General features: G+C 41.2%; 1 protein-coding gene across 5 annotated transcripts in view; it reads left to right on the forward strand.

The window, feature by feature from the left end:
* Nucleotides 1–14124: 14124 nt before the first annotated feature.
* Nucleotides 14125–27087, forward strand: part of OSBPL3 (oxysterol binding protein like 3) — a 68127-nt gene continuing 55164 nt past the window's right edge. For all 5 annotated transcript variants that reach the window (XM_018573590.1, XM_018573728.1, XM_018573656.1 and 2 more), the window contains exons 1-3: nt 14125–14317; nt 22237–22353; nt 25471–25524. In XM_018573590.1, the coding sequence (XP_018429092.1) occupies nt 14225–14317; nt 22237–22353; nt 25471–25524 (264 nt within the window). In that variant the 5' untranslated portion in view covers nt 14125–14224. The remainder of the gene's footprint in view (nt 14318–22236; nt 22354–25470; nt 25525–27087) is intronic.

Here is a 27087-nt window from a genome sequence, read left to right on the forward strand (position 1 = left end):
GAGCTCAGTGCTGCGTGCACGGTTGTATTGGGCAGCTCCCAGGAAGGACAGGTGATCGCGTGATTAGTACGCAGCCCCTGTCCTTCGCTATGGGAGTAGTACGTGGCCGTACGCTGCCCTACGCTCACCCGCCCTGCACGTTCGTGCGGGTGTCCGTACTCGTACGCTGACAGGATGGATCCTGTCTGCGTCCGAGCCAGGAAACACACACCAGTACGGACCTGCACTTGGGGTGAGTGTAGGGCGGCGTACGGCCGCGTACTCCCATAGAGAAGGACGGGGCTGCGTACTAATCACAGGCAGCTCCTCTCCTTCCCGGGAGCTGCCCGATACAGTTGTGCACGCAGCACGGAGCTGTACGTGCCCGCCTTTTCTAGTGTGAATGAGGGCTAATGGTTTTCTCTGCTGTGCGTGTGTGTTTTAAAAGTCAATTTTTTAATCAACTTTTGTCAAAGGCGCTGGGTAGAAAATAATCAGCCAGTTAAAGCCAATCAGCTGCATCACTTACCGGTTATTCTAAAAGCCATGCGTGCCGGCTGTCCAGGATACAATAGCTGGCAGGGGAGCTTTCTCCATCTATGTTGTTTAGCCTGGGTGGAGGAATCTGTCAGATTTCTTTTGTTTAGTCCCCGGGCTCAGCAAAAAAGAATCTATAAGTGTATGACTTGCTGTACCCTCTAAAATCTTTATCATAGTTTTATGGTTTCACAAATGCTTAGGCCAATGTTGGTGGAAGCTGGTTAACCTACAAGTGTTAACATGTATTGACAATTTGAGGATTTTAACTTTTCTGTAAGGCCAATTGGTCATCAGTCTGTTGCTGCTCCTTCCTTCCTTGATCACAGGCACGGCAAAGAGGTGACCTATGTTGCTTAACGTGTATGTAAACCCTAATAGTAAACTTATCTTATTTGCTCCCTATTGGTCTGCGTATTGTACCTTTTTGTAAGTGTTTTGTTATATTTATTGGGTAAGTGCGATAACACTTGTTGATTTTGCTAGAATCTTTGTAAGCTGACAACTTCCTGTGCTTTCTGCCTGCCTGTGCACAAGGCGGGGTTATGGAGGAAAGGGAAGGAGATAAGAAGTGCTTGTTTGTAATGCTATGATGTAGACAGGGCTGACACCGCATGCTTTGGTATTCAAAGCCAAAAGTACACAGGGGGGAGGGGGCGATATACTGAAACGTGAACAGACTGAATTTGGAGCAGCTGTGCATAGTAACCAATCAGCTTTGAGCTGGAGTTTGTTCAGTTGAGCTTTGGAAATGAAAGCGAATAGCTGATTGGTTGCCCTGCATGTCTGCTCCACATTGTGTCTGCTCCAGTTCTCTAAATTCCCATTACTGTGTTGTCATGTCAGGGAGAGAGGTCAGAGTACAGTACAGTATATTTCTGGCACTTCAATAGTTATTTTTCTGTATTTAAAGCATGTTTAACAGGTTAAAACATGGGGAGGTGCGCATGTAGTGCAGAAATGTACTTGACATGATGTTTGCTTGATATGCACTTCCATCTGCAGTACAGTCAGGTCCCCAGGCTGCCTGGTACATTCAGTAAACATTCAGAAGTGGCTGAATAGAAGCAAAATCCTCTGGCAGGTAAAACAGCTTCCTTAGATATGTAATGTAAGTGTGCTGTTACTCTTTTATTGTCCCTTGTGATAAGTGGATGTGGGGCTCTCTTTTGCCTCCATGTTTGAAATGAGGACTGACGCCAAGCAGATGGTGTGGGAGCAAAACATTCTTATAGACATATGTTGGAAGCAACTGCTGGGCTGGAAGTAGTTTGTAGATTTTCTGCTTTAGCATGGTTCTGAGAAAAATAAAAAGAAAGCTGTGCAATTTCTAAATAATTTAGACTTGCATTATATAAACAATAATTCTAACATTGCCTTTAACCCCTTCATGACTGAGCTTGTTTTTAGTTTCTGTTCGTAAATGACTGACACACTTTTGAAAGGTGTATCTAAACCCAACAATATAAATACATAACACATATATTGCAGCAGTCCTTAGATGTAGTGGCTGCATTTCATTATTTCAGGTTTTTCCCTTTATTTTCACCAGGTGATCCCACCAGTAACACACTTCTTGGCCTAGTGTGACAATGCTTGTATCTATTGAGCAGCATTGTATCTATTGAGCAGCAACGTTGCCACAAACACCTCCACTATCCTCCATCTTCATGATATAGAAAAGTGGTTCTCAACCTGTGTAACCTCAGGACTCACATTTGTCCTTGGTCATTAAGGTGCGGCCCAAGTCACACTGCAATGGAACGCACAGCATTGCAGTACCGCAGGTTCCGGTGCAGGCGATTGAACTGTGGGTGGGAGGTGCGTTTGGGGTGCCATTCAAATGGCAACGCACCTCCTACACCATAGTAAGTATGATTGCATGGTACAGTGTCTTAAACAGGATTGTTCGATGAATTCACTGTACTAGTGTGAAAGGGCCCTCAAAAACACTGACCACAGACTCAATCTCAAACATGAATACACTCCCCCCCCAAAAAAAATTTTCTTACACCCAGTCTCACTTTCTTACGAGAACTGGAGTGGATTCTCAGGCACTGCAGGGAGTGAAGTGCTCCAGTCGCGTCCCTGCCTCTCCTCACTACTTGCCCATTCACAAAATGTCTGGTATTTTATCTCAGAGAATACAGGTGTTCTGTGATTGGACGGGTGGGGGTGTGACATCATCTCTCTTCCTCCAATCACAGGATGCCTTGTATTCCTTGAGCTACATACAAGGCATTTTGTGAATGGGCAAGTAGGGAGGAGGGACGAGGATGCGACTGCAGCACTTCACTGCTCGAGTCACATCCCTCCGGGCCGGTTCACACCACAAACCGTGTGTTCCAGAGTGGTCAGGGTGTGGAACACACTGTATAACACTCTGGCCGACTCCCTGCGTTCAGGTACAGGAGGGGGTGTGGCGGTGCATTGAAGTCAATGGCACCACAGCTCACAGTGGGATCGCCCGCTCCCGAACGTGTGGCAAATCAGTGCCTGTGTTACGGTCCAGTGTGATCTGCAAAAACAGTGCTTGCAGCATTTTTGCAGATCACACTGGACCGGAACGCAGGAACTGATGTGGCACGCGTTTGGGTGCGGGAGATCGCACTACGGGCAGGGGGCGTGGCTGTGGTGCCATTGACTTTAATGCACCGCAACGCCGCTGAATGCAGGAAGCCGTCCAAAGTGCGTTCCAGAGAGTTTGTGATATGAACTGGTCCTTACTCCCCATAGCACTGGGAGGTTCAGAGTTATGTGTAGGAGATGGCATGCTGCAAGGTACGATTGTTATATTTTGCAGCCATCATCCACATATAACATAAATCTTTTTGATGATAATTTACCCATCTAGTGTGGTGTGCAAATGATACATTTTTTCCCAGAGTTCAGCTTTTAGCTAGTCATACACTGAATTTCGCCCAAATCCTACTGAATCAGCCAAAGGTTAAGCAGTGTGTGTCCTGCAGGTACCCCTACCAGACATCCCAACTCTCCCGGACGCTCCGGGAGTCTCCCGCTATTGGATAGCGGCTCCCGGCCGCCCGGGAGAGAAACACTTCCTCCCGGAAAGGTTTATCTGCTCGGTCGAGCAGATTAAACCTTTCCCTGCGATCTTCTTTTTTTTTTTTCCTTTCTGACATCGGGAGCCGCGGCCCGACCGTCAGTCAGAAAAGAAAAAAAAAGGCATACGAATCCATAGCTAGATTCCTATTGGCTATTGCACTTTGCAATAGCCAATAGCAAACTAGGTAATGTACCCGCCCACTGCTGCTGTCAATCAGCAGAGGGGGACCTGAATTTTTCTATCAGGTCCTCTTCTGGTGATTGAAAGTAGCAGGTGGGTGCAATAGCTAGTTTGCTATTGGCTATTGCAAAGTGCTGGGATCCCTGCCCTACATTCCACAAAAGACTAACAGGGCCACCCATGGCTAGAATCATCCCAAGTTCGCCCCATCCATGGCCAGCTTTAGTTTCTGCCTTTGAGGGATATATAATGTGTATATATAATGTGTGTGGGTCTACATGATTGGTGCAATTACCATCACAGGTTCCGGTCTAAGGCAGAAGTTTGCAGTATTCTAGAAAGTTTCCACAGCTACATGTTATGTTTATAACAACTTGTCTTGGTTATTACAAGCATGGCTGAAGTTATCTATCATAAAGAGTCTAATATTATAATTTTATTATTTCGTATTTTAGTTGTTATAACTTGTAATTTTACATATCTGTCGCTGTGAAAACAAAGACAGAAACCCAGGAAGCCTTGTGTTGTCAATGGAATGTAATAACATGCCTGCGGTAATATGTAAGAAAGTATGTAGGGTGGAGACTTTTTTACATTTACATGTTGCTAGGCAACAACATACAAGTTGGTGTAGACCGTCATATCCTATAGTGGCCACAGATACTGCTTTGCAGAAGGTGAGTTCCTGTTCTAGACATTTAATGTATTTTAAAATGTTTTTTCCTGTGAATTTATTGGAAAGGTGCAGAGCGTCAAGGGAAGTAGACGCGTCGCACTGTTCAGGAATTACTGTACAGTCATTCTCTTTTGCTAGTAAAAGGAGACACATCAAGTATCAGTGTGACAGACTGTTATGACTAAACAGAAGCTTTTTTTTTTCTCTTAAAGGAAATGTCACTAATCATTCCTCAGAAGAGTTCCGGAAGCGTGGTCTTGTCTGGGTTTTTGCAGTAAGTCAGTGCGTTCGTGTGAAAAGTGCTGAACTGTACGGCGACCAGTAATAGAGATGACCACTCACCTCCAGCAACCTTTACAGCTCAGTTGTAGAAGTTGTTGTGTATCGCAAAGGTTTCCAACCAATGGTATGAGTACCCCAGGGTGTGCTTTTGTTCAGGGGGCATCTGTTTCAAAAAGGACATTTCTCTTTATCATAGAACTATAGAAAAGAATACATTATAACTAAAACCAGACATGAATTTTGTGGTTGGAAAAGGCCCTCAAAGTCCAAGTAAATATTTGGGAAAATATTTGATACCGTAGGCCCCTTTCAGTCCAACCAGATCCGTCTGTCACTTTCTCAGGCAGATCTGATCGGAAACACAATATTGGTCTATATGCAGCCGGATCTGCAAGGGTTAAGATTTAATTTGCCCGGAGTTCTGCTTTAAACTGTAAGTTATTTTTAGGTCAGGAAAGGAAGAATGTTTTACATTGTAATTGGAACAGATGGTTGGTGAGGAAGTGTAGCTGTTTGGGACACTACATAAAAGTCTACTAAGGAATACTGTGCAGAATATGGTTTGTAACTTGCATCTAGTACATCTGTTGTTTTCGCTAATGGTGCCGCATTAATTGTGCAGACCGCTGGACAGAAATTGAAGGCATAAGATGTGGGATTCAGTAGCTCCAGTGGAGATTGTAGGTTTCATTGTCTTCTGTTTTACTGTCCATGTTTTCCTATTAGCTTAGATAAAGCTAATTATGCATCAGTTGCGTCTGTCTCAGAGCGATTGGGCTGTTGCATTCAGTGAATGTACATCCAAGTAAAATATGAAGCAATGAAATGCATACAGGGAACAAAGGCATAACTACAATATATCAGGCCACCTCAATGCCTAAAATCTCCTTGTTGATAATTTGATGATCTGGTAACACCTATTTCTTAGACACAAAATAAAATATGGCCAGGCATTCCTAATCCCGCCCATTGTAAATGCCTTACTTTGATAGGAGGAAGAGAAAATTAGACAGCAGAGAATCATGTGACCCACAGAAGCAGACTCTCCTTGAAGCACATGCCTGGGGCTTCTTAGAACCTATCTGCACTGACTTCTGTATACAAAAGTTTATGGTCACCTGACCACCACACCTATATCAGCTTGTTGGAATCAGATTCCAAAAAACATGAGCCTTAATGTGGAGTTATCCCCCACTTTGCAATAATAGAAGCGTACACTCATGTGAGAAAATTTTGGGGTGTGTATTTGGGTATCTATGACCATTCATCCAAAAGAGCATTTGTGAGGTCAGGTACTGATGATAAATAAGAAGACCTGGATTGCAATCAGTGCTCCTAATTCATTCCAAAGGTGTTTAGTTAGGTTGAGGTCCGGGCTCTGTTCTTCCAGCCCAAATGTTTCATGTTGTGTCTTTGTGGACTTGGCTTTGTGCACTGGGGTACAATCTTGTTGAAACAGAAAAGGGCCTTCCCTTAATTAACCATTGCTACAAGGTGCGAAGTGCTCAACTGTCTAAAATTTACAGTTCACTTGAAATGAATAATGTGAAGTCGACATTCTTCTGACTATACAGTGGCTGTGATGGTCAGGTGTCCACAAACTACAGTATGTTTAATGTTTAACCCTCCACAGTGTCCATGGGGACTGCAGTACTGGATCAGAGGTATTAGTAGAGAAAATGTAGAAAGCCCAAAGTTTTCGCTTTTATCCAAATTAAATTTATTGAACTGTATACTTGACTTGGAACAGATATAGCTATCCTTAAGGGCTCACTAATGCAATGATAAATAATGCAATTATTCCACTCTGTATACAAATGCACCATTTATGCATGCATGTTTTTGTTGCAACATGCTGCAGCACATAGAGTTGAATGAAGTGCCATTTTGTGAAACCGAAGTGCACTTTTGTAAAATGCATTGTACAAAACACTAGTGTTTTAGCATGCAGGCTGATGTGAACAACCCTAAAGTAGATGGCAATTCTTTATACTTCAACTCACGCAATCAGTTCTCCAAGATTGAATGTTGCTATTTGTGTCACCCACAAACAAAACACAGCTAAATACCTTTTTTTTTTGTTTTGTTAAAGTGACACTAAACTCAGGAGTTAAATCTTAAAAATGCATTGAAGTACCTTAACTATTAACAAAAATGTATCTTATTTGTATATTACTTGGCAGCTGTAAATCCTCAAATCATCTCTGAATTGGTGATAACACTGTCCTTCCTTCTGGAGGGTGGCTACTTTTGTTCCCCATTGTCCCTGTGTGTGTTGTAAAGTAGCCACCACTCCAAGCTTGCTCCAGTGATGGACTACAATCTCTATACAAATTGGCTTAATAAATGTGAGCTTGTAGTCCATCAGGGAGGCGAACTTGGAACGGTGACTACTTTTCAACACACACAGGGACGATGGGGAACAAAAGTAGTCACCCTCCAGAAGGAAGAACAGTGTCGGCATTAATTCAGGCATAATTTGAGGATCTACAACCGAGTGATACACAAATAAGCTACATTTTGTTAATGGTTAAGGTATTTGAATGCATTTTTAAGATGTAACTGCTATGTTTAGTGGCACTTTACGTTTCAAAGTGGTCACATGACCGCTAAGCCTCCTATTATCCATTCTGCTATGTGGCCAGTGGGTGGGAACTAAAGACCCGTCGACATCTCCTCCTGTGGCCAACTATAGTGAGGTTAGTATGAGGGAAGGAGCTTTTCATGCTGGCCAGCACTTGGTGTTGGCACTTGTACAGCGATTTCAGTGTTATCGGCCCTCTGCTGGAAATCCTGTAAATGGCAAGAAACTGGCAGGATGGACAGGTAATTTTTTTCGGATGCACATGCAAGTAAAATAAATTGCTAGTATCATTGAGCATGCATTTTACTGTTCTTAAACCATGTTGATTTATATATTAGCCCAGAGAAACACTTTAATGTCATAAGTCATCACCATGACTCAGAGCATTGTTATCTCCAGATATAGCTTTATATCGAGGAAAATCTAAAGCTTTCAAGGCCCCTCTGTGGGACAGATTATTATAACGCCTACAATTATCGTTCCTGTAATGATGGTAATCTTTGCTGTGTGAAACCCATGTGGTTAAAAAAAAAAAAAACCTGAATTAAGGTGTAATTTCTTCTTAAAGGGGAAGGATAATGGGAGGGCAAAAGAGTAGGGATGCGAATGGTTGGGGAATGGAAAACCTTTTCAAATATGTATTTTAATAAGGATAAATATGCAAACATTGGTACCTACAGATTAACCAAATGAAACCAAAGCAAGAAATAAAAAAGGACACAAAACAATCCAAAAAGAAGCTTAGTGACGACGTTGGGTGGTATTATAAAGAAATTGTAAATCAACTTTATTTTACCAAATGCAACCACCAAGCCTTTGTATATAAATGTTACATAATGGATGTCACTGAATACAGATACTATGCATTATAAAGTTTACGCAGATTTCACCGCAAGATCCCACTTCCAAGCTGCTGTTGGTCAAGTCTTTCCATCTACAACGTGCTTGGTGCAAATTTCTTGATTTTACCTAAATATTGTGACTTTGATATGATGCCAATTCATTTTCAGTGAGAACTGAACATAATCTGAAAAGTTGTATTGTATTACACTGTATCAGTCTATATTAGAAGATCCTACTTAATATTCTGTAGATTGACATTACCCTTTCAGTTCTCTCCTGTTTTGGATAGGGTGATTTTTTTGCCTGTTGATTTTCCGAATGTTTTAAAGAACAGGTAAAACATTTATTAACCCTTGCAGTGGGCCTACCCCTGCACTGCAAGTGTTAAGTGCTTGTTTTTGCCTAGGGTCAACAATAAGAGTTGTGCACACCCAATCATTCCAGCTGGCTTGCTGTTAGACCAATCCCTGGAACCTCTCTCCCCCTCCACTGCAGCGGTCTAAGGTCACGTAAATCATCACGTTGGATACACTGTGTATAGAACATTACGGACTAATTTTTTACCCTAGGCAAAAACGAGCCCCATTGCAAGGTTTAATGACATGTTTACCCGAAGTTCTTTTATTCAGTGATGCAGATAAAGTAACTTGTTTTATTTAATTGCTCATACTTGGAATTTAATTTTTACATTGAGGTGAATGGATCAGTACAGACAGATGCACAGAGATGTATTCCTTTATACTATGTGATCATTTCTCCTATTCTGTGCTCTTATTCTATTAGTGGTAGGAGAACCCAGCATGTTTAGATTATGTCCATTCAGAAATGCTGTTGTTACTGATAGTTTGCTTTGAATCTGGTGGTTATTGTACCCCAACAATTTGTTAATTTTTTTTTTGTGATTTAGTTACCTTCCAAATGCAATTATTGCAGTGTAAAGAAAAGGAGAAAAAGGGCAGATCTGGACTGTGCAGCCTTGGATAGATCCAAAGTTGCAAATAACAATGCATTTGTGCATTTCATCTCGTATGTCTCTTTCGTTACGAACATTATAAAATAGCACTTTTGCATTGTGTGAAAACCAATAGAATTCCCCTTGTACACTCTTATTACAGTTCTATTCCAGTATCCATTGTGTTCTGTAAAGTAATCTCTGACCTTGAGGGCAATTCTTTGCGTTGGTTCTTTTACAGGAATGAAAATGCTTTGTTTCATTGCCCTGTCATCAGAAACTGTGTTTTCAACCCCGTATATGGGAAACATATCTTGCTTAATATTCTGTATAATTCCTTTAGTTCCCGGCTCCCTCATTTAATAACGAATTCTAGTGTGTTAGTCACAGCCAGGTAATTATTGTGATATAAAGCTCAAGAGATTTTGTTAATAGCAGAATCTGCAATGAATACCAGCGTCCCAAGAGATATAAGTAGCTGGTGGATTAGTCAACACATAGGTGTCCTTGCAGAACTGGAATATCCATTTCTATATATTGAAAATTGCAATAACCTGTATTCTCTTGCAGGGCAAGACAATGGTTTTACCTAACTGCCCCCTCCCCAGCTGCACATGCTCACTTATTCTTTACTCAATCAGCACTTTGTTAAAGTACCAGGAGCAAAAAGAAACTCTGGGTGAGGGGAGCATGTTCCTCATTGTCCTTTTTTCTTATATGCAGGGCACAGCCACAGCTAATGCCCCCTCCTCAACAGCACATACTTGCCTTTTTTTGGTTCCCCACTACTTTGTTTAGCTACCACTAATGAAGCTATTACCTCATACTTTTGGATATAATTAAGCTTAGGCTACTGATTGGCCTAGTGCGTCAGAGATAGAGAGAGCGCTCTAAGCTCTGTGTAAGGTTTCCTTTATTTTGTTCCCAGTGGCAGGGGAGGGAAGAAATGTTACACATGTGCTCCTGGATTAGGGAAAGATAATAAAGTGACTTGTTGCAAAGGCAAAACTCAGATTTCCCTCAAAGAGATCCTGTCACCAACCTAGGTCTATCAAGAATAACCTCTCTAGTTCAAGTACTCGCTAATGGATGACAAAGGATTTCCAGAGCACTTTGGGTGAGCTAAAGACAAAACACAGCCAACACAGATTAATTTGCAGCTCCCCTTTGTGTGATTAAAACCTCCTACTGAGACGTTTGATAAGAGATTTGATAAGTCACTGCTAAAATGACTCATGGAGTTCTGTAAACAGGCTTTTTATAACATGGTATCAGCAAAGATAAAATGCTAAACAAAAAAATAAAACTAGAACTTCACTTGCTGGCTATAATGTCATGCTGGCTGCATTATCATCTAAAAGTGTGAGCATAGCCAGGCGATTTGTGAGGCTTTTTTTTTTTGCACAATTATATGTGCCTATATCAAGGTATTTCAATGGACTAATTGTAGCAGAGGAGCAGAATCAAGTGTGTTGTTTTTCGTTTTTTTTTACCTCCTAGGACTTTTAAATGGGAATGCATGAAAATCAAGTGTAAACATGTTTTATAAGTGGTTTCAGACTCTTCCATTAAAGTCTATCGGGCCAAAACGCTCGGTTCTGCTTGAAAAGAATCCCTTGTACCTTTTTTGCTATAGAAGTGTCAGGCCACAAGCAATGGGAACTTTGAATCTTGACAGGATCTGTAAATGGAGATACTACAAGTCTCGTCTGCCACCACAACAGATGTAATGTATTTATCAATGGAGTACAAGTTCGGGGATGTCACCACACTTGTAGTGCATTCCTACTTCCTTCCATCCTTTAGCTAAAAGTCTGTACCTCTGGATGGATAGTGACTGGGAGGAAGAGTCTGCAGGAGGAAGAGTTTTCCACTGCAAAATCTGGACTGTGTCTTTAGTGCTCTTGCACACGGCGCTGGCTCCCATCCACTCTAAATGGCGACATAATCCCGCTGCCAGGAAGCTCCAGGTGCAGTGTACTGCCTTTTATTATTGTTAATGGCTGTACGCTGTTGTCAGTGGGTATGCGCTGGCACTACATAAATCCCACACATGCGCCCGGATGTAAAATCTCAGATGCACCCAGTCTGCATCCAACAGCTTACAGCCATTGGCTTTAATATAAGCTTGTACGCTGCATATGGGGCTCTCTGCCATATACACTGGCATTTACGTTCTACAAGAACCAGTGCCTGTGTGCAAGAGCCCTTAATCTTATTCGCTTCCATTTTTCTGTCTTGGTAACTGCAAAAGGCTTTGGTGATTAATTTATTTCTTAAGTACAGTATAGACTTTAATTAAAGCTGTGTGGATCTCCTGGGGTTTATTTCAGTGTGATTAGAGTGTAGTAGAGATGATCTGTAGTTTGGGTTCTTGGGAGTAGCAGTGGCCAATGTGTCTTGTTCATTGTACTCCGAAGGCTGACGCTTCATTGTATGATGTGTTTTGTTTGTGTTAAAAATACCTCTGTGCACATGCAGTACAACCTTACCGGTATTGTCCTATTTTTAAAATGTTGCTTTACAAAAAGTGCTTAATCTCCATGGCAATGGGTTCCCACACTGAAATCCCATGGTGAGGGCTTTTCCTTCACTTACTGCCTCTTGGCTCTCCATTTGAAAATTCTATTAATATTTCCCCAAGCTCCCACTATTAATAGTTGTGCTACTTATGTTTTTTTCTTGTCTTTTTTTTTTTTGCTTGTCTGCAGGTAAGCTTAGGTATGCAGATCTTAACCTGAATTTACTGAACGCTTGCCTTATTACAGGTGCAGCTCAATTTAAGGAACGGTAACACTTTGCAGCTTTATATTGTCGGAATTATCTGTTCGTTGAGTGTTTAGAGTGGCCATGCACAGCTCAATCCTTCTCCTCATTCAAGAGCGTGTTCACAGCGGACCTAGGACATGATAATGTGTGCTTTTGATGCTGAAAACACTTGTAATTGATTACAGAGCTTTTTAAGCTTTGTGGAGCCATCCCTTCCCATGCTGAGCAGAAGGAAGTAAGAAGCTGTTGGCAGCATGAGTGTCACATCCTGTTGTTGGACAAACTGTGTAAAGCTGGTAAAAGTGGTTAGAATTTTGTTCGGAAATCTTTTTTTGCAGAATATTCGTTCGATTTTCTAATAGTTTATGGTGTCATTTCGACAATCAATTTCGATTAGTCATGAACATGCTCAAAGGAGTAGGATGGACATTTTTTTGTCTGATGAACGAAATTCTAACAGCAAATGTAGTTGTGGATTGGGAAACTCCGTTCATTCCAAAATGTATTTTTTTTTAATTACAGGTATTTATATAGAGCCGACAATTTATACAGCACTTTACATATGGCACATTTACATAAATCTCTGTCCTCAAGGAGCTTACAGTCTAAGGTCCCCAATTCTACATGCATACAGGACCAATTTTAGATAGGAGTCAGGTAACCTTCCAGAATGTCTTTGGAGTTTGGGAGGAAACCATAGTACCGGGAGGAAACCCACACGAGCACAGGGAGGACATGCAAACTTCTTACGGACAGAAAATTGAATGTTCACATCAAATTAAATTCCGATCAACATTTGACAAGTCTTGGCTTTATTCAATTTTCTGACGAGATTTTTCATATGAACGTTTGGCCAAACCCTCTACCGGTGTATGGCGAGCTTAGTAAGTACTGGAATTCACCACATTGTTTGAGGACTGGCATCTGTTTCTCTGCCTGCTCTTTGTTGTGCCACCCCTAAACATGGGATGGAATTCGGAAGGCTGACCTCTGCGTGATTGTTCTTTAGAACGCTTGTGGCATAAACCTACATGCTTGTTTTTATGCAGAAGATATCATTGGCTCTGGGTACTGTAGTGATTGGCTACGAACATCTAATCTGGACAATTGACACTCTCACAAAAATAAGTTTGCCATTAAAGTTTGAGGATGCACTTTGCTTTATTAGGCAACATAAAGTATAGTGTATGTTCAGTAAGCCCATAGTTTGTCATTATGAGAGTGATTACCTTAAAGCAGAACTATACTCGCTCCCCTTCCTTCCTCGCTGTGCCAACATCTTCCGCTGCTCTTTTTTCATGTTTGAGACCTTGGACCATCCTATTTATAAAGTTTGTTGGGCCCTTCGCCAAATAATCCAAAAACGAATGTTCTTAATATATCTTTTTCCCAGTTTGAATATAGTGTGTTGTAATAATATATAACGGCCACTAGATGGAGCTGAGAAGTCTGGGAAATAAGTATTTACTTACATATAAGTATTTATAAAGAACATTTGTTTTTGGCATTAAATGTATTGTTTATGCGTAGACCGCATAGTATGTCACTTCTGCAATAAAAAGCCTGACTGTTTGCAAGTTTTAATTTTCTATGTACAGTTCTACTTTAATACAAACATGTTTTTGGTTCTTCCCATTTCAATTGTATTCATTGTAGAGCTTTATTGATTAGCCATTGGGGCAGGGTAGGTCAACTGCTACAATAACGTTAACTGCCTAACAGATGTTGCGTTATGTGCCTCATGCTTTGTTTTCAGTGCGTTGGCCATCTCATATTGTGAGAAGGAGCAGTAAAGCACAACCATTGTGTAACAATGCTAAGCAGAAAGCAGAGCCTGTGTGGTAATCATCAAATGTGGCTGCCTCTACATACATATAAAATTATAAGGCCCCATTCACACTGAGCGTATCGCAAATTGCGCGATTTGCATTTTGCGCAATATCGCGCAAATGGTTACATAGAGCAAGGTAGAATCGCACCTAAATCTGCTCCAAAAAGGGTCCTGTTGTAGCGACGCACACGACCCGCGACAGTGATGAACAGAGCCCCATTGACATGCATTGGAGAGCGATCCGCGCGATAAATCGCTCAGTGTGAATGGGGCCTAAATAATATCCAGAAACACATTTTTTTATAGATTTAATTTGTGAGGTAATAATTTTATGAGGTAGTATGACTCCTAACATTCTCTTTTTTTTATAACTTTTTTTATTTCTTTTATTTTTTTATCTCCATAGGTGCTGATGGAATGTATGCAAGCTTCGTAGAAGATGAATAAGGCATTGTGTTTATCCGTTGTTCACCAGCTTAGTGAATGCTACTACGTTTCCTGAGACCAGCTCTGACTTATTTATAATGGGAGATGAAAGGAACCTGGGAGTGTCCCAGAAGATGCTCTCTCCATCCAGGAGTACAAGCAGTTCCTCCTCAAAGTTGGGAAGTCGGCAGGTTAGTTATTTGGTTCTCTTAGCTGTTTTAGTTGTCTATAGACATGTGTTTTGTGATCCCTTGTAGCTGGTAAGTGTACAATAGCAGTCCATGACATATGGTTCCTTTTGAGTTCAAGAGGTCATCCATTACTATCAAGCTGCAGTAATAATTCTAAAATCGAATCGAGATCTATCTTGGTGATAGCACATCATTTAATGGGGCTACGTATATTAGAGACACCAGAGGTGCATTATTGTCTTTACATTATGGCTCGATTACAATGTTGAGAAAAGGACTAATGTGTCCTATATTGGCAGCGGCGAGGGCAGTAATACCAAGGTATTGTTAGATAACAAGTATTCCTCAGGTGTCAGAGTGGGTAGTGGAATTAAACAATACCATGCGTCTAGAGGAGCTTACTGCCCACCTTCATGATAGACACATTGTTTTTGGAGAGATGGAGACCGCGGAGGGAGTACATTAGTTCATCAGAGGTCCAAAAATGGAGACTTGGACTTTGCTTCCCCTTTCGCTATTTTGTAGGGATCACGTCCTTAAAATGCTGAGCTTCCCTAAATTGCTTTACCCCCTCCAAACGATCCCGTTACTGCTGAAACATGCCAATGTTCAGCTTCTGGAAAAAGCATTTACCAGGTTTCTCTGGAACTCCAAACGCCCTTGTATTTCATATCATCAACTACAAGTCCATAAATTGGAGGGGGCATGGGGCTCCTTAATATCCGAGCCTACAATCTGGAATGTCTCCTGCGCCATGCTTTTGATTGGCTGCTGGGTACCTCCTGCTACTCTAATCTCACTTTAGAAACTGAAATGGCTTCCCCTTGGTCTTTAGGAGCCCTGCTTCATACTCGTACCAAAAACTTACTGCATTCACTGCGCACTAACACCTTGATTAGGGACACAGTGGTGGCGTGGCGAGAATACAGATTGATAACAGGACTCCATCCCTACATCTCAATGCATATCCCCATAATTAATAACCCCCACTTTACTCAGGGCTCGAACGGCGGGGGATTTAGGCTCTGGGCGGTGAGAGGGCTCCAAAAGGTGGTTCAACTATTTGACCCGGATACCCACCGTCCCCTTACTTTCCCAGAGCTGCAAGCAAAATTTGATCTTCCATCACTTTCAATATTTACAACTGACCCACTATTGGCGCAGCGAAACAACATTGCTCAGTACATTTTTTCAGACTACAGCATTAGACAGCATCTCGTACACGACCCCCGGATCCATTGCCAAACTGTACCCCCTTCTGAACTCTTACTTTATGCCTAAACCAGCTAGGACTTCCCTCTTGAAATGGAGGAAGGAATTTCCACTTGAGGATTATGAAAGCACTATTCTTGAGGGATGCCACAATATTAGGAGCTGTACCCCGAATGAACAGTGGCTGGAGACCCACTTCAAAATAATTCACAAGGCATATTATGCTTTTGATTTTTTTCATAGAATAAAAGCTCCAAGTCCGTAGCTTAATGGCTTGCCCAAAATGTTCTCTGGAAGGGGCATCTCTTCGCCACTCTCTCTGGGACTGTCCTCATATCGTCACTTTCTGGGAATCAGTCCTTTCTTATATGTCCGCTATACAGGAACTTCCTCTACCTCGCGAGCCATGGCTTTGCCTTTTTAGTTACTGGAACCCCCTTCCTGCACTTGGTAGAAAAAAACTAAAGTGGATCTACGTGGCCCTGCTGCTAGCCAAGCGCATAATTATGCACCACTGGCTCTCCGCACAGCCGCCGTCCCCCAACACTTTAAGGAGTCAATAACGGCTCTGATGAGGAAAGGGAGACTAGAAGCCACTTTAGACCCTGATAAATACGCCACAAACTTCCTTATGAAATGGGAACCTTTCATACTGTACCAATATACAGGGACGGAGTTATTTACATTACTATATCCATTCAAACTCACACACTGGTACCTAGAAAAAAAAACTAGCCAACACCCTGGGACGGTTGGAGTTGCCAGAAGACTATACCCCCGAATAGGCAATGCACCGATAGGAGCGGTCATCTTTGGTTAAATGTTGGTATGTTGGTGGAAAGATGCACTAATATGGTGTTGCAGTGTTTTCAATGTGAGACTGTCCTGCAGTTATATGATGTAACATGATATTATCCGCACTGGTATGTGACATGTATATGTGAATTGTTTTTTTTTAATTGTCTTTTGTATTTTGTATTTCATCCCTATGATGATTGCTTGAAAATTAATAAAATATATATTTTTTAAAAGTACTGTGATTTGATACCAGAACGTGGTGTCTGCAGATTATCCTTCAGTTGTGGCGGAGGTGCAGAGAACAAATTGCAGAGAATTTCCTGAAGGTTGCACAAGGCCAGGAGAACCTTTGAAAAATCAATACATTGCTCACATTTTACTGGCTGCCCACTTTAAGCTGTGCTTTCAAATGCTTCATCCTTTTTCCGTCAAAGTAAAAGTTGTACTCCTGAGACTTTTGCTGTATTTCAATGGAATCAATGCTTTTAAGGTGAATTATTGTGCAATGTTAGAAAGAATGGAATAAGTAAAGGTCATTATTTACTTGGTATTAGGCTCATAAGGCAGAAATTATTGGTTGGATTTTTATGGGATCCTTTAATAGATGGAAGCTGATGATGTGAGAAATAACTGCAAATTGAAGTGTAATCTCTATGTGTCATGCTTGCAATTCCCAAGTGTGAATCATGGTAATGTGTTTGTATATAAACCATATTTCTGCACAGATCTTGTGTTTTGTTTATGGCCTTACCAGAAAGACTTGGAGAGAGAGAGAGAGATATCATATTAGATGAGACTGCCATGTTACTAAAGTGATGCGTCTGAGACCACTGCACGGTGTACAAGTCCAATATAGAAAGCACTGGAAACGTTTGGCTCTAAGTGCAAACACAGCTAACTGACCCTTTCACAGTGAGCTCATACTATGTGTGGGCCATGCTTGTGTTACACTAGTCCACAGGCCACCAATGGTTCGGTGTCATTTCCACGTAGATGCTGCTTGTAGCTAAGTAACACACCTGCAGCCTGTACAGTTTTTCTTAGATTGAGAACAGTTTTTTGGAAGTCTAGTAGCTTCTGCTATTTATAAACCTACCTACAGTTCAAACAAAAATTAGTGAAGGTTGCTTTCTTCCAGTTTTCAACACAGTGAGTTATTTTCAGTATACATCATATGACGCATTACTTAAAAGGGAACATGACTACATACAAAGTAAGCATTGTTTGCAAAAAGAGAGACTACATTTACAATTACATAGTGACAAAAAAGTATTGGTTCCATGCTATAGAATCTTTAATGAGTCCTAATACATGCTCCTTAAATCTCACAAGGGATGCCAACTTGAAAGACAAAAATGGGGAAGGAAGCGCATAGATCTGGCATAAATAAAACACTTTATTCCAAAGTTATAAACAAAGTTGGTGATACACTCACACTCACATGCTGCTGTCAGGAAGGGAGCTATGTACATGGCCACCACTCAGGGGGAGATATGTTTACACTGGGTCCAGCGATGCAGCAAGTATGACAGCTCAGGATCTATGGTCTGGAGCATTCCCCTCTTCACACACTTCAGAATCTCCCTAGCATTGCCATTATGCCAAGACCTAACTTCTAGAGTATTCTTTTGTACTGTATCTCCCAACTACTTTAGAATCTCCCTAGTATTGCCATTATGCCAAGATCTAAGGACTGAATTCTGACGTAGGTGCCGGTCCGAAACCACTGTACGTCAATAACACGTGACTATAAACAGTTCCAAAACAACCTAGCCGTCACAAGAACATGGAGATGCCACTGCCAGCCTCACCCTGCACAGAGATTTCCGAGCTCGCTGGACAACAATCTCAGGCCAACAGATTGTCACTAGTGTTGGTTAACTCTGCAGTTAACCCTTTACACACAACAGTAGCTGCCACCATGTGTTCCCAGCAAATGCTGTGATAATTCAAAATTTAAACAAAGCCCATGATACCACTGTCCGTTCATACAGGAATATGACAGGTTTCACTGTACAGTAACACTCTTCCTGGAGACCAGGATACTTAAGTTCTTATTTAGAGTGTAGATAAGCTTAACAATAATTAACAATGTTTAAGGAATAAAAAGAGAGTACTCAACACTCCTGGGTTTTGTAAGTTCTGATAGAGTCCAATTCAATGCAACAAAAGATGATCTGAATGTCTCTTTCTCCAAGTAAGGCTTACAAAGATTCTTTCTTGATGTTAAACGGGGACTCTTTGTGGATGTTACATGAGCTTCTCCTTCTGATGTTACAAGCCTATTGATGTTACGAGAGCCTCCTCAGCTGCCCTTAAAGCAGCTTTTTGTCAGTCCTCCTTGGGTTGTCACAGAGCTATGCCTGTACAATGTCCTTCTCTGCTCCTCCTAAACTGTCAATGTTATTTTAATAATCAGATTCCCCTATGTTCATAGGTTAGTCCTAGATAAGCTATAGATTATTGTGTATCATTTAAATTAGCTTCAGATCAACCCCAAGCTTGGCATGGGTGTGAATTATGGCTGGACCAGGAGGATAAATGTGGCTTGTTAGGCCTCTGACCATTTGTATTCCATGTTTGATAAGTGTGGATTTCTCTTTTGACGAGACACATTGATTAATGCGGATAATTCATTCTCCAGTTCCAAGTTTTGAAAATTGGTTTAATATTATAACTCTCAACTTACGACAAAGTAGGACACAGCACATTTTTCCATTTTCTTGTTTTCTCTCGGCCAATTCGAATCAAACCAACACCATCCCGGAAGCAACAATTGCCACCACAAACAATCACTGTAAACCACGGACTGGCCTAAACCGTCTTTTTCCATTTCCTGCCCAATTGCTATCCCCTTTCGGTCGTAGTGCTTCTTTTTGTCTCTTTCACACACTTAAGTCGGACATCCCGGTCCGCACGTTTTAGAAGCTGCTCGCCTATCCACCACTTCCGAGAGCTTTTTGCCCCTCAGATAGACCCCTCCCCTGGCGAGCGCTATAACTCTGGACTTTCTCCCAAAGAACTTGCAATTTTCACCACACATTCCTTACTTATCCATCAGGCAATCTGTAGTGAATTAGAAGAGCTGTGCAAGACAATTACCATGGTATTGGCGATTTACGACACATATCGTAAAAGTTCATGAAGACTAATCCATCCCAGGCCTAGGTAAACAGGTTGTCCACAAGACAGGACTTGAGGGGAAATTCCTCTAACAGCAACACAAACAGAAGAAGTAATGCTTTTCTTTTTTTAAGTCTGGTAAAAGGTTATTTCCAGAACAGGAAGCCCCCGATGGCAGTAAATCCCAATACACACTTTAATTTCCTATCATGTAGCCCCAGCCGAGCCACCCCAACCCACCCTCTTCAAGCTGAGTCATTCATCACTGTGTTGTGTATTATAGCTTGTGTAATTTGATCTCCATTTTGCTGCTCAAAGGTAAGCGCAACAAAATGCTCAAGACAAGGAATGCCATTCGCTTTTCTTGAGTGGGACAAAAGACTCTCAACAAGAATTAATTTCCCCCCCCCCACCCCCCTAGCTGCTCTAGTTCATATGGAGCCTTATGGATTTTTAATTAAACAGTCAGCAATACTGTTTTAACTTTTTGTATGCCTTTTTATGCATGCAAGTGCTGTTAATCTCTTTCGCCTCTTCCTGTCTACATGTACACGCTTTAGTGTCAGCTGCAGATTATTGCCCTGGACCGGCTTCCCAGTATTGACAGTGGTGGTCCATGACTGCACCATGTGTGGTAGCACAGTCACTTGTAGTCTCAATCATTGGAGCTTGTGACAGGATGTCAACACTAGAGATAAACAGGTGTCGCCCCATAACCAAAGGTGTGTGAACAAAGACTTCTACGGCAGGATCACTTATGGGTTTAGAACTTCTTTAAAAACAAATTAATAAAACAAAATTGCCAAAACAATTACAGTCTCCTCTTTTAATACAAAGTATGAACACATACAAATCATTTATTCGGGGTGAAAGGTGTAGTTTATTTCTTGGTAGCTTTTGTCGGGGTGGTGGCATTCTTTTTCATCATGTAGGCCATCTTGGAGTAACACAAGTGAAGATGTCAACTTGCTGCTCTAGCCTACCTGTTCCTTAGAAGACCCATGCCTGAGGTCAGGCCAGAAAATCCCTGATCCAAATCATTATTTAATATTAAATCATATTGTACAGTATGCTGACAGCGTGTCCTTTCTCATTTAGAAATGAAACTTCTTCTGTGCTTAAATCTTAGTTTTTATGATGTAAGAGAAGCGCCTTATAAATATGACAGTCTGCTGTACTAAATCATGGCTTGTTTTTTAACAACCTGGTACAAGCTGATGGGCTTTTGATAAATGAACCAACTTCTACTGATCAATGCCAGATGTACTGTTTTCTGTGTGCTTTGTTCACACCACACCGGGTGTAATGTGTGGTGCAGAAGAACGCAGACTAATTGGATTGCACAACGCATTGGATGGCAGCGCAGGTCACCGCAGCACACCTAGCTGCTGTGTGGAAATAATGAATGGAGTGTACTCAGCACACTAGTCTGCGTGCTAAAACTTAGTTGAAAGGAATCCATCAAAACTGGAGCAGAGAAAATCTGGACTAGCTGTGCATGGCAACCAATCAGCCTCCACCTTTTCATTTTCAAACCTTAGCTGAACAAACTGAAGAGAGAAGCTGATTGGTTGCCATGAACACCTGCTCTAGATTCTGTCTGCTCCACTTTTGATGAATTCCCCCCAGTGTTTTTAATGTGCGGGCTTGTGTGGATGAGCTCTTATTCATTTAACTACTTATAGTAAACCATATCATTCCTCTTGTTTTCGGTTCTGTGCATAGAGGCTGTTGTGGGCTGTTTATTGCCCCCTTTCTCCAGCACTATAGCAACTGTGAAAACTTGGAATAAAAAAAAAAAAAGTAAAAATAGACTTTACCTTCGGAAGTCCAGAGTCTATGGGGTTAATTTACCAAAGGTAAATAAGCTGTTCATTTTGCAAGGAATTTTGCACTTTGCATGGAGAGTTTCACCTTAGTTTATTGAATGAGGAGCAGCTCTGCTGACCTCCATCACCCAATCATGTGCAAGCAAAAATACTGTTTTTAAAAAAAAAATTCCTTGCACATGATTGGGTATTCTTTGCAAGGTGACATTTTATCACATTCACCAAGGTAACGGAAACCTCTGCTGCAATGTGCAGATTCCCTTGAAATGTGAACAGCCCACTTGCCTTTGGTAAATCAAACCCCATGTCTAGATTCAGACTTCCTGGATACAATGACCTCATCCCTGCTTTCCCAGTTGGCTGGAATATTTTCTTTTCTATTGGATGACATCAGCCAAATTATTTTCATTGTGCATCACTTAGTTCTTTAGAGTGTTGAAAGCTTATTATATTGATACACCTAATTAAATTACAATTACACCTATGGAATTAAAATGACCAAAGTTCTCAACATTTAATTTAAACGGTAGCCAGTTGTGTGACCGGGCAATTAGATTTTTTATGGTTTACCTCCAAAACTCTTACAGTTTTGTAGATCACTGCAAAAATCTAAACCTGGAATTGTTAAAAATATGTTTTTTGGTTTTTTTTTTGCGTTCGTTTGCTCTCCCTGCAATGTGCACATCCGCTAGACTGTTTGTTTGTATGAACTTCTGGTAGATGTGTGCATGCTCCAGTGGCGGCTAAAAATCTCCCAACTCATGTGGAAAAAGGTGACAACTCTGCAGCTGAGTAAGTGTTGTCACCCTAAAAAAGGAAGAACCTATGGATACATCTTGCTGGTGTGCAACAACATATGTGTTTGAGTTTACATACACTTTAATGTGTCATACATTACAATATTTAATCATTAGACTGATTTATAAAATGTTTGACTTTTGTTTTTTTTTCTATTAGGATAGCTGGGAGATTGTAGAAGGCCTGAGGGGAAGCAATAGCTGCACCCAGGAACCACAGAAACAAGAAGGTTTCCTGCTGAAGAAAAGGAAATGGCCTCTCAAAGGCTGGCACAAAGTATGTATATAACGTTCATCCTACTATGAGTTTACAGGGCTGGTACAGTTTGTGGTTTCTAGTTTATTGTAAAGTGCTAATATATTCCTAAAACAGAAGGTATTAACATATGACTAACATCATAAATCCCCCCAAAAATAAGTGTAGTCTGAATCTTAGGATAGCAAGCAGAGCCATTTGCCCAATCTGCCTGTATATCTTATCAGCTTGTTAACATGTATTACAAAATATGGAGAAATGACTTCTGTGAGGTATGGCTTTATAAGCAGTATAACAGTGCAATCATGAAAGTGTATGTCAAGTCAAAAACTTTTGTTTTTCGAGTTTTGAATAGCTTGGGGAAGCATTAGGAACTGTGTTTCTAATGCTATCCAGGGCTTCGTTAGAGAGATTTGCCCTCACTTCCTCTTCTGCTGAGATTAGTGCACCGTCATGCATTGTGATATGCTGGATTGCCAGAAATGATGCATGTCCAGTTTTGTTGGACCTTTGTGAAGTGTTGCCAACCCATTCATTTCAAAGAACTGCCTTAATGCAACACATATTAATCTGTGAAAAAAACACACCACACTGGAAAAATGTGTACCCTTTAATCTTAACCCTTAAAGGAGAACTATGGGGTAAGTTTTTTTCCCCATAGTTCTCCTCAGGGTCACGGGAGGACATATATACCGTCGCTCGCTCACTCGCTCGAACTACGAGGCTGAGTGATTTTCGCTCACCTCATAGTTCTTCTTTAATCTTCTGCCGGTTATTAAACGTATCCAGTAAAACTATATATGTACTTTGTTAGCGTCACAACAATTTGTGCCAAAACAATCCTTTGTTGAAATCCCAGCACCGAAGCTCCTATTTTGGAAAGAGTAATTGTGTTATGATTATTACACTTTTTATAAACAATTTGCAGTGAATTACTTTTTTGCCTTTTCCATATTTAATTGTCATAGAATTTCAAATTTTTCTAAGACGTGTTGCTGCAAGTATAGCATAATAATGATGAAATATTCTAGAAGCGCTGAAAAGTAATAACAATGAGGGTAATAAAAAAAAGAGAATATGTAGCTATTAAGTCCGGTTGTAGGGAGTAATCTAGGGAATTCACCCAACTGCCATTGACAGGGTCAAAAAGGAAATTTTTTCAACATTGAAGATATCGGTTACCTCACTGGGGCTTTGTCTTGTCTTCTGGATTAACAGTTTTAGAACAGCATTAGAATTAGAATAAGTTGAATTTAATGGACTTTAGTCTTTTTTCACCCTTGCTTTCTCTATTGCTATGCTAATTTAATTATAATAAGTATTTGTAAGGTTAGGTACAGTGTTCAAGCTGCACAATTTGAACCAAAATAAGCTGTAGGATGCTAGAGGCTTGGAGGACGGGTGAGTCAATGAGAGTGCTGTACTATCAGTCTGCCAATTCCAAAAAGGCTGTTCAGACTGTCCCTAATGTGTTTGTGGTCTACTCCCTTAATTAACCATATTTTAATCAAATAGTAAAGGACTTGCAGAGTAAACTTCTTGCAGCAACAACCATTGTCTTTCTATGTACAAAATGCCACTAAATAATATAGTCTTACCAATAACCCTTCAGGGGATATGGCTGGGGCACCAAGGTTAGAAGCAGATCTATGCATCAAATGAAAAATGTAATTATACAGGTCCCAAAAATCTATTACTCTTACAGCATATTTTTTATTATTATTGCCTTTTATTGCTACCTGTGTCCTAGCTGGGGAGATTTTTTTTTTTTTGCCTATTTGGTGTCACGCAGAAGAGCTCCCCAATGTTGTCACAGCACTAACAACAATTAACGATTTGTTTAGGTGATTGGGGAAGCACATTGTGGCAATTTTTAAACACTTCCTGTCAAAGGTGACAGGTGTGAGAACAGGAAGTAGGGGCAAGTACAATGTCTGATGGAGTTTTGAAATCCTTCCCCACAGGAGCTCTACCTGGAGATAAAGAATAGCTTTCAGTTATGACAAATGACAGACCTTAGACCAGCCTTTCCCAACCAGGGTTCCCCATCACCCTGGAATGCCTTCTAAATCCCTCAGGGGTGCCTCAACGATTTTGCATTGAGTCATGCCATTACATGGTGCACACAAGCTGGCGTCAAGCACCATGGATGATTAATGACTCATCTCTTCAGGGAAGCCTATCCCACCTCAACCTAACCACTGAACCGTCACGTTCTCAAACAATTCATCCCCACATGCTACCTCCTCATGTATCACTTCCCCCTCCCCTTTTAGATTGTAAGTCCCCAGGGGCAGTGCACTCCTTACCATCTTGTCTTGAATTGTATTGTGATTGTAATGTCTTCCTTATATTGTAAAGCGCTGCGCAAACTGTTGGCGCTATATAAATACTATGTAATAATAATGACACAAATCCACAAACACTCTTTTTTATGTTTTTGCATACGGTCCGCACTAAAAATCCACACTAGACCCCTATCTGGGATAGGGGTCTGGCATAGATTTTGGAGGGGCCACACATCGCTTTTTTAATTTCTATTTTAGACCAGAGTACCTCGAAATTTTGCATATTTTTAAAGGTTGATAACGCTACCTTAGACTGTGTGCCATGGGCTGTATTGTTAGCCTCAGGTTAGAACTGTCATTGTGCTCTACAGAGGAACAAAAAAGTATTGCATGCTTGAACTGGAAAATCTCTGTTTAATTGTCCGATTACTTAGTGATCCAGACTGAATTTGGAATACTAGAGTACTTTGCTGCTTTAAAGCCAGAGCAAGCACCTAATAAATCAAGTAACTTGATTGTTTGAATGTCAGTAACTGCTCAATTGCCTAGTAAATGATTAAATCTTTGTTCTGCGTTGCTTTGAAATTCATATATTCTATGTAAATGTGCGTCTTCAGTTGCAGAGCTCATTAGCAGGGATGATATCAAAGTGAATATTTCTGTCAACATATATTCTGCTTTTATGTGGCAATTATAGCCCTCGCTCTGTTTTTGTGATGACAGCCAAAGAAGCACAAAAATATACTCTATACATAATAATAAGTGGTGTCACAAGCAGCTTTAAGATCGCTTTCTGAAAATAATTTTTTTTAACTTTGTTCTCATTATTTTAATTTTTATTGTTGTTTAGAGATATTTCTTCGTGGACAAAGGTATCCTGAAGTATGCAAAAGGGCCAAACGAGGTAAATGACGTTATTTTGTATGCAGCAACAATCTGTAGATTTAGCCATGGTGAACTGTTTAGATTAGGAGTTCCCATCCAGCGGCTAGTAGCCTTTATGTAGCAATCGGCTTCCTAAATTGTTGTCTGTAACGCATGTTGTGCAATACATTTCTGTCTGGGTGTCTGTAGTATTATAATCATAAAGTCATTCTGATATTGTGTCATTTCAGTTCTTTCTAAAATATGTAAGGTCAAAAGTTGGATAGAGTGCTTTTCACCTCATAGTTCTAGCCGACCTGTGACAATGAGACTGGCACAGGTCGGCTCAGTAGATCGAGAGGTGAGCGAACACATGCCGGTGTTCGCTCACTTCTCGATCCTGTCACGGCTCTCTGTCGTGACAGGGGAGGGGGCGGGTACAGCTGACTCTGCCTCTAGATAGGCAGAGCCAGCTGTCACTCACGCAGCTGGGCGGATCTCGACATCGATGTCGGGATCCGCTCCGGCTGCGGCGTCTCAGTATACCGCGAGCTGTAGCTCGCGGTATACTGAGCTTAGGGTGACGGGAGGACGCTAGTTTGTGTCCTCCCGTTACCCTAAGGAGAACTATGGGGAAAAGCCCTGACCCCATAGTTCTCCTTTAAGGACCTCTGTCAGGATTTTCTCTTCCTATCTGTGTCCTGTCAGGGAGATTAACCTTCACTTCCTGTTCCAGAGACACAACAGGAAGAAAAGCTGACCATACACTAGGCAAACTTCAGCCACTTCTCGATGAACCCGCAGAAATTCGCACAGCAGGTGTCGCTCTTGGCACCCTTTCGGCTGTCATCCCTCAATCAGCTGATTTGAAAGGAGCCGGCTGGAACATCTTCAAACAAACAGAGCCGGCAGCCAATCATTTGCTGGCTCTGTTCCGATATTCTGACAGTGCCCAGTAGCAATTGTCGGAATACAATAAAGACAACAGGAGATTCCTCAATCAAAGCTCTTGATGGAGGAATCTGTTATATTTTCTTTCTTTAGCCTGCAGGATAAATGAAGAAAATATTAGTGTATGACCAACTTAAGAGGAGAGCTCTCAAAAGCAAAGGGCTTTTGCCCAGTTTCCACCTGAAGCGCTTTACCTATTGAAAGGTTTCTCCTTACCTCCCGTTTCTATGACAGCTCAAAAATATTGGATTTCCCGTCCCTTTCTATACTGGAAACAATGGTCACTGGAACCAATAGAAAAGGTGAATCTGCCCAGCCAGGATACAAACAGACGTTCTAATGTTATTTTTGCATGCGTCCGCATCTTAGAAATTTTTTGTCATGAGAGACGTATGGGGGCTGCCATTGCTAGCCTCTATCTGAAAAAGCTAGTTACCTGGTTGTGTCTAGTTTGAATACTTTTCAGTCACTGAACAAATACAAGTTTGCAGGAAATGAAACGAAAGGCAAGGGAATTGATTTCTTATGTAGCGGTATCTCCATTTATGGCCAAGCCGCCAGTGCTGTTATATGGTGGTAGGAACAGAGGCCTCCTGTGTAAGCAGCGACTAAGATCGATTTAGAGCTTACACGTGACTGCTTTTCCTCACTC

This window comes from Nanorana parkeri, unplaced genomic scaffold (assembly GCF_000935625.1).
Source record: "Nanorana parkeri isolate BGI_ZX_2015 unplaced genomic scaffold, ASM93562v1 scaffold4, whole genome shotgun sequence".
Classification (NCBI taxonomy): Eukaryota; Metazoa; Chordata; class Amphibia; order Anura; family Dicroglossidae; genus Nanorana; species Nanorana parkeri.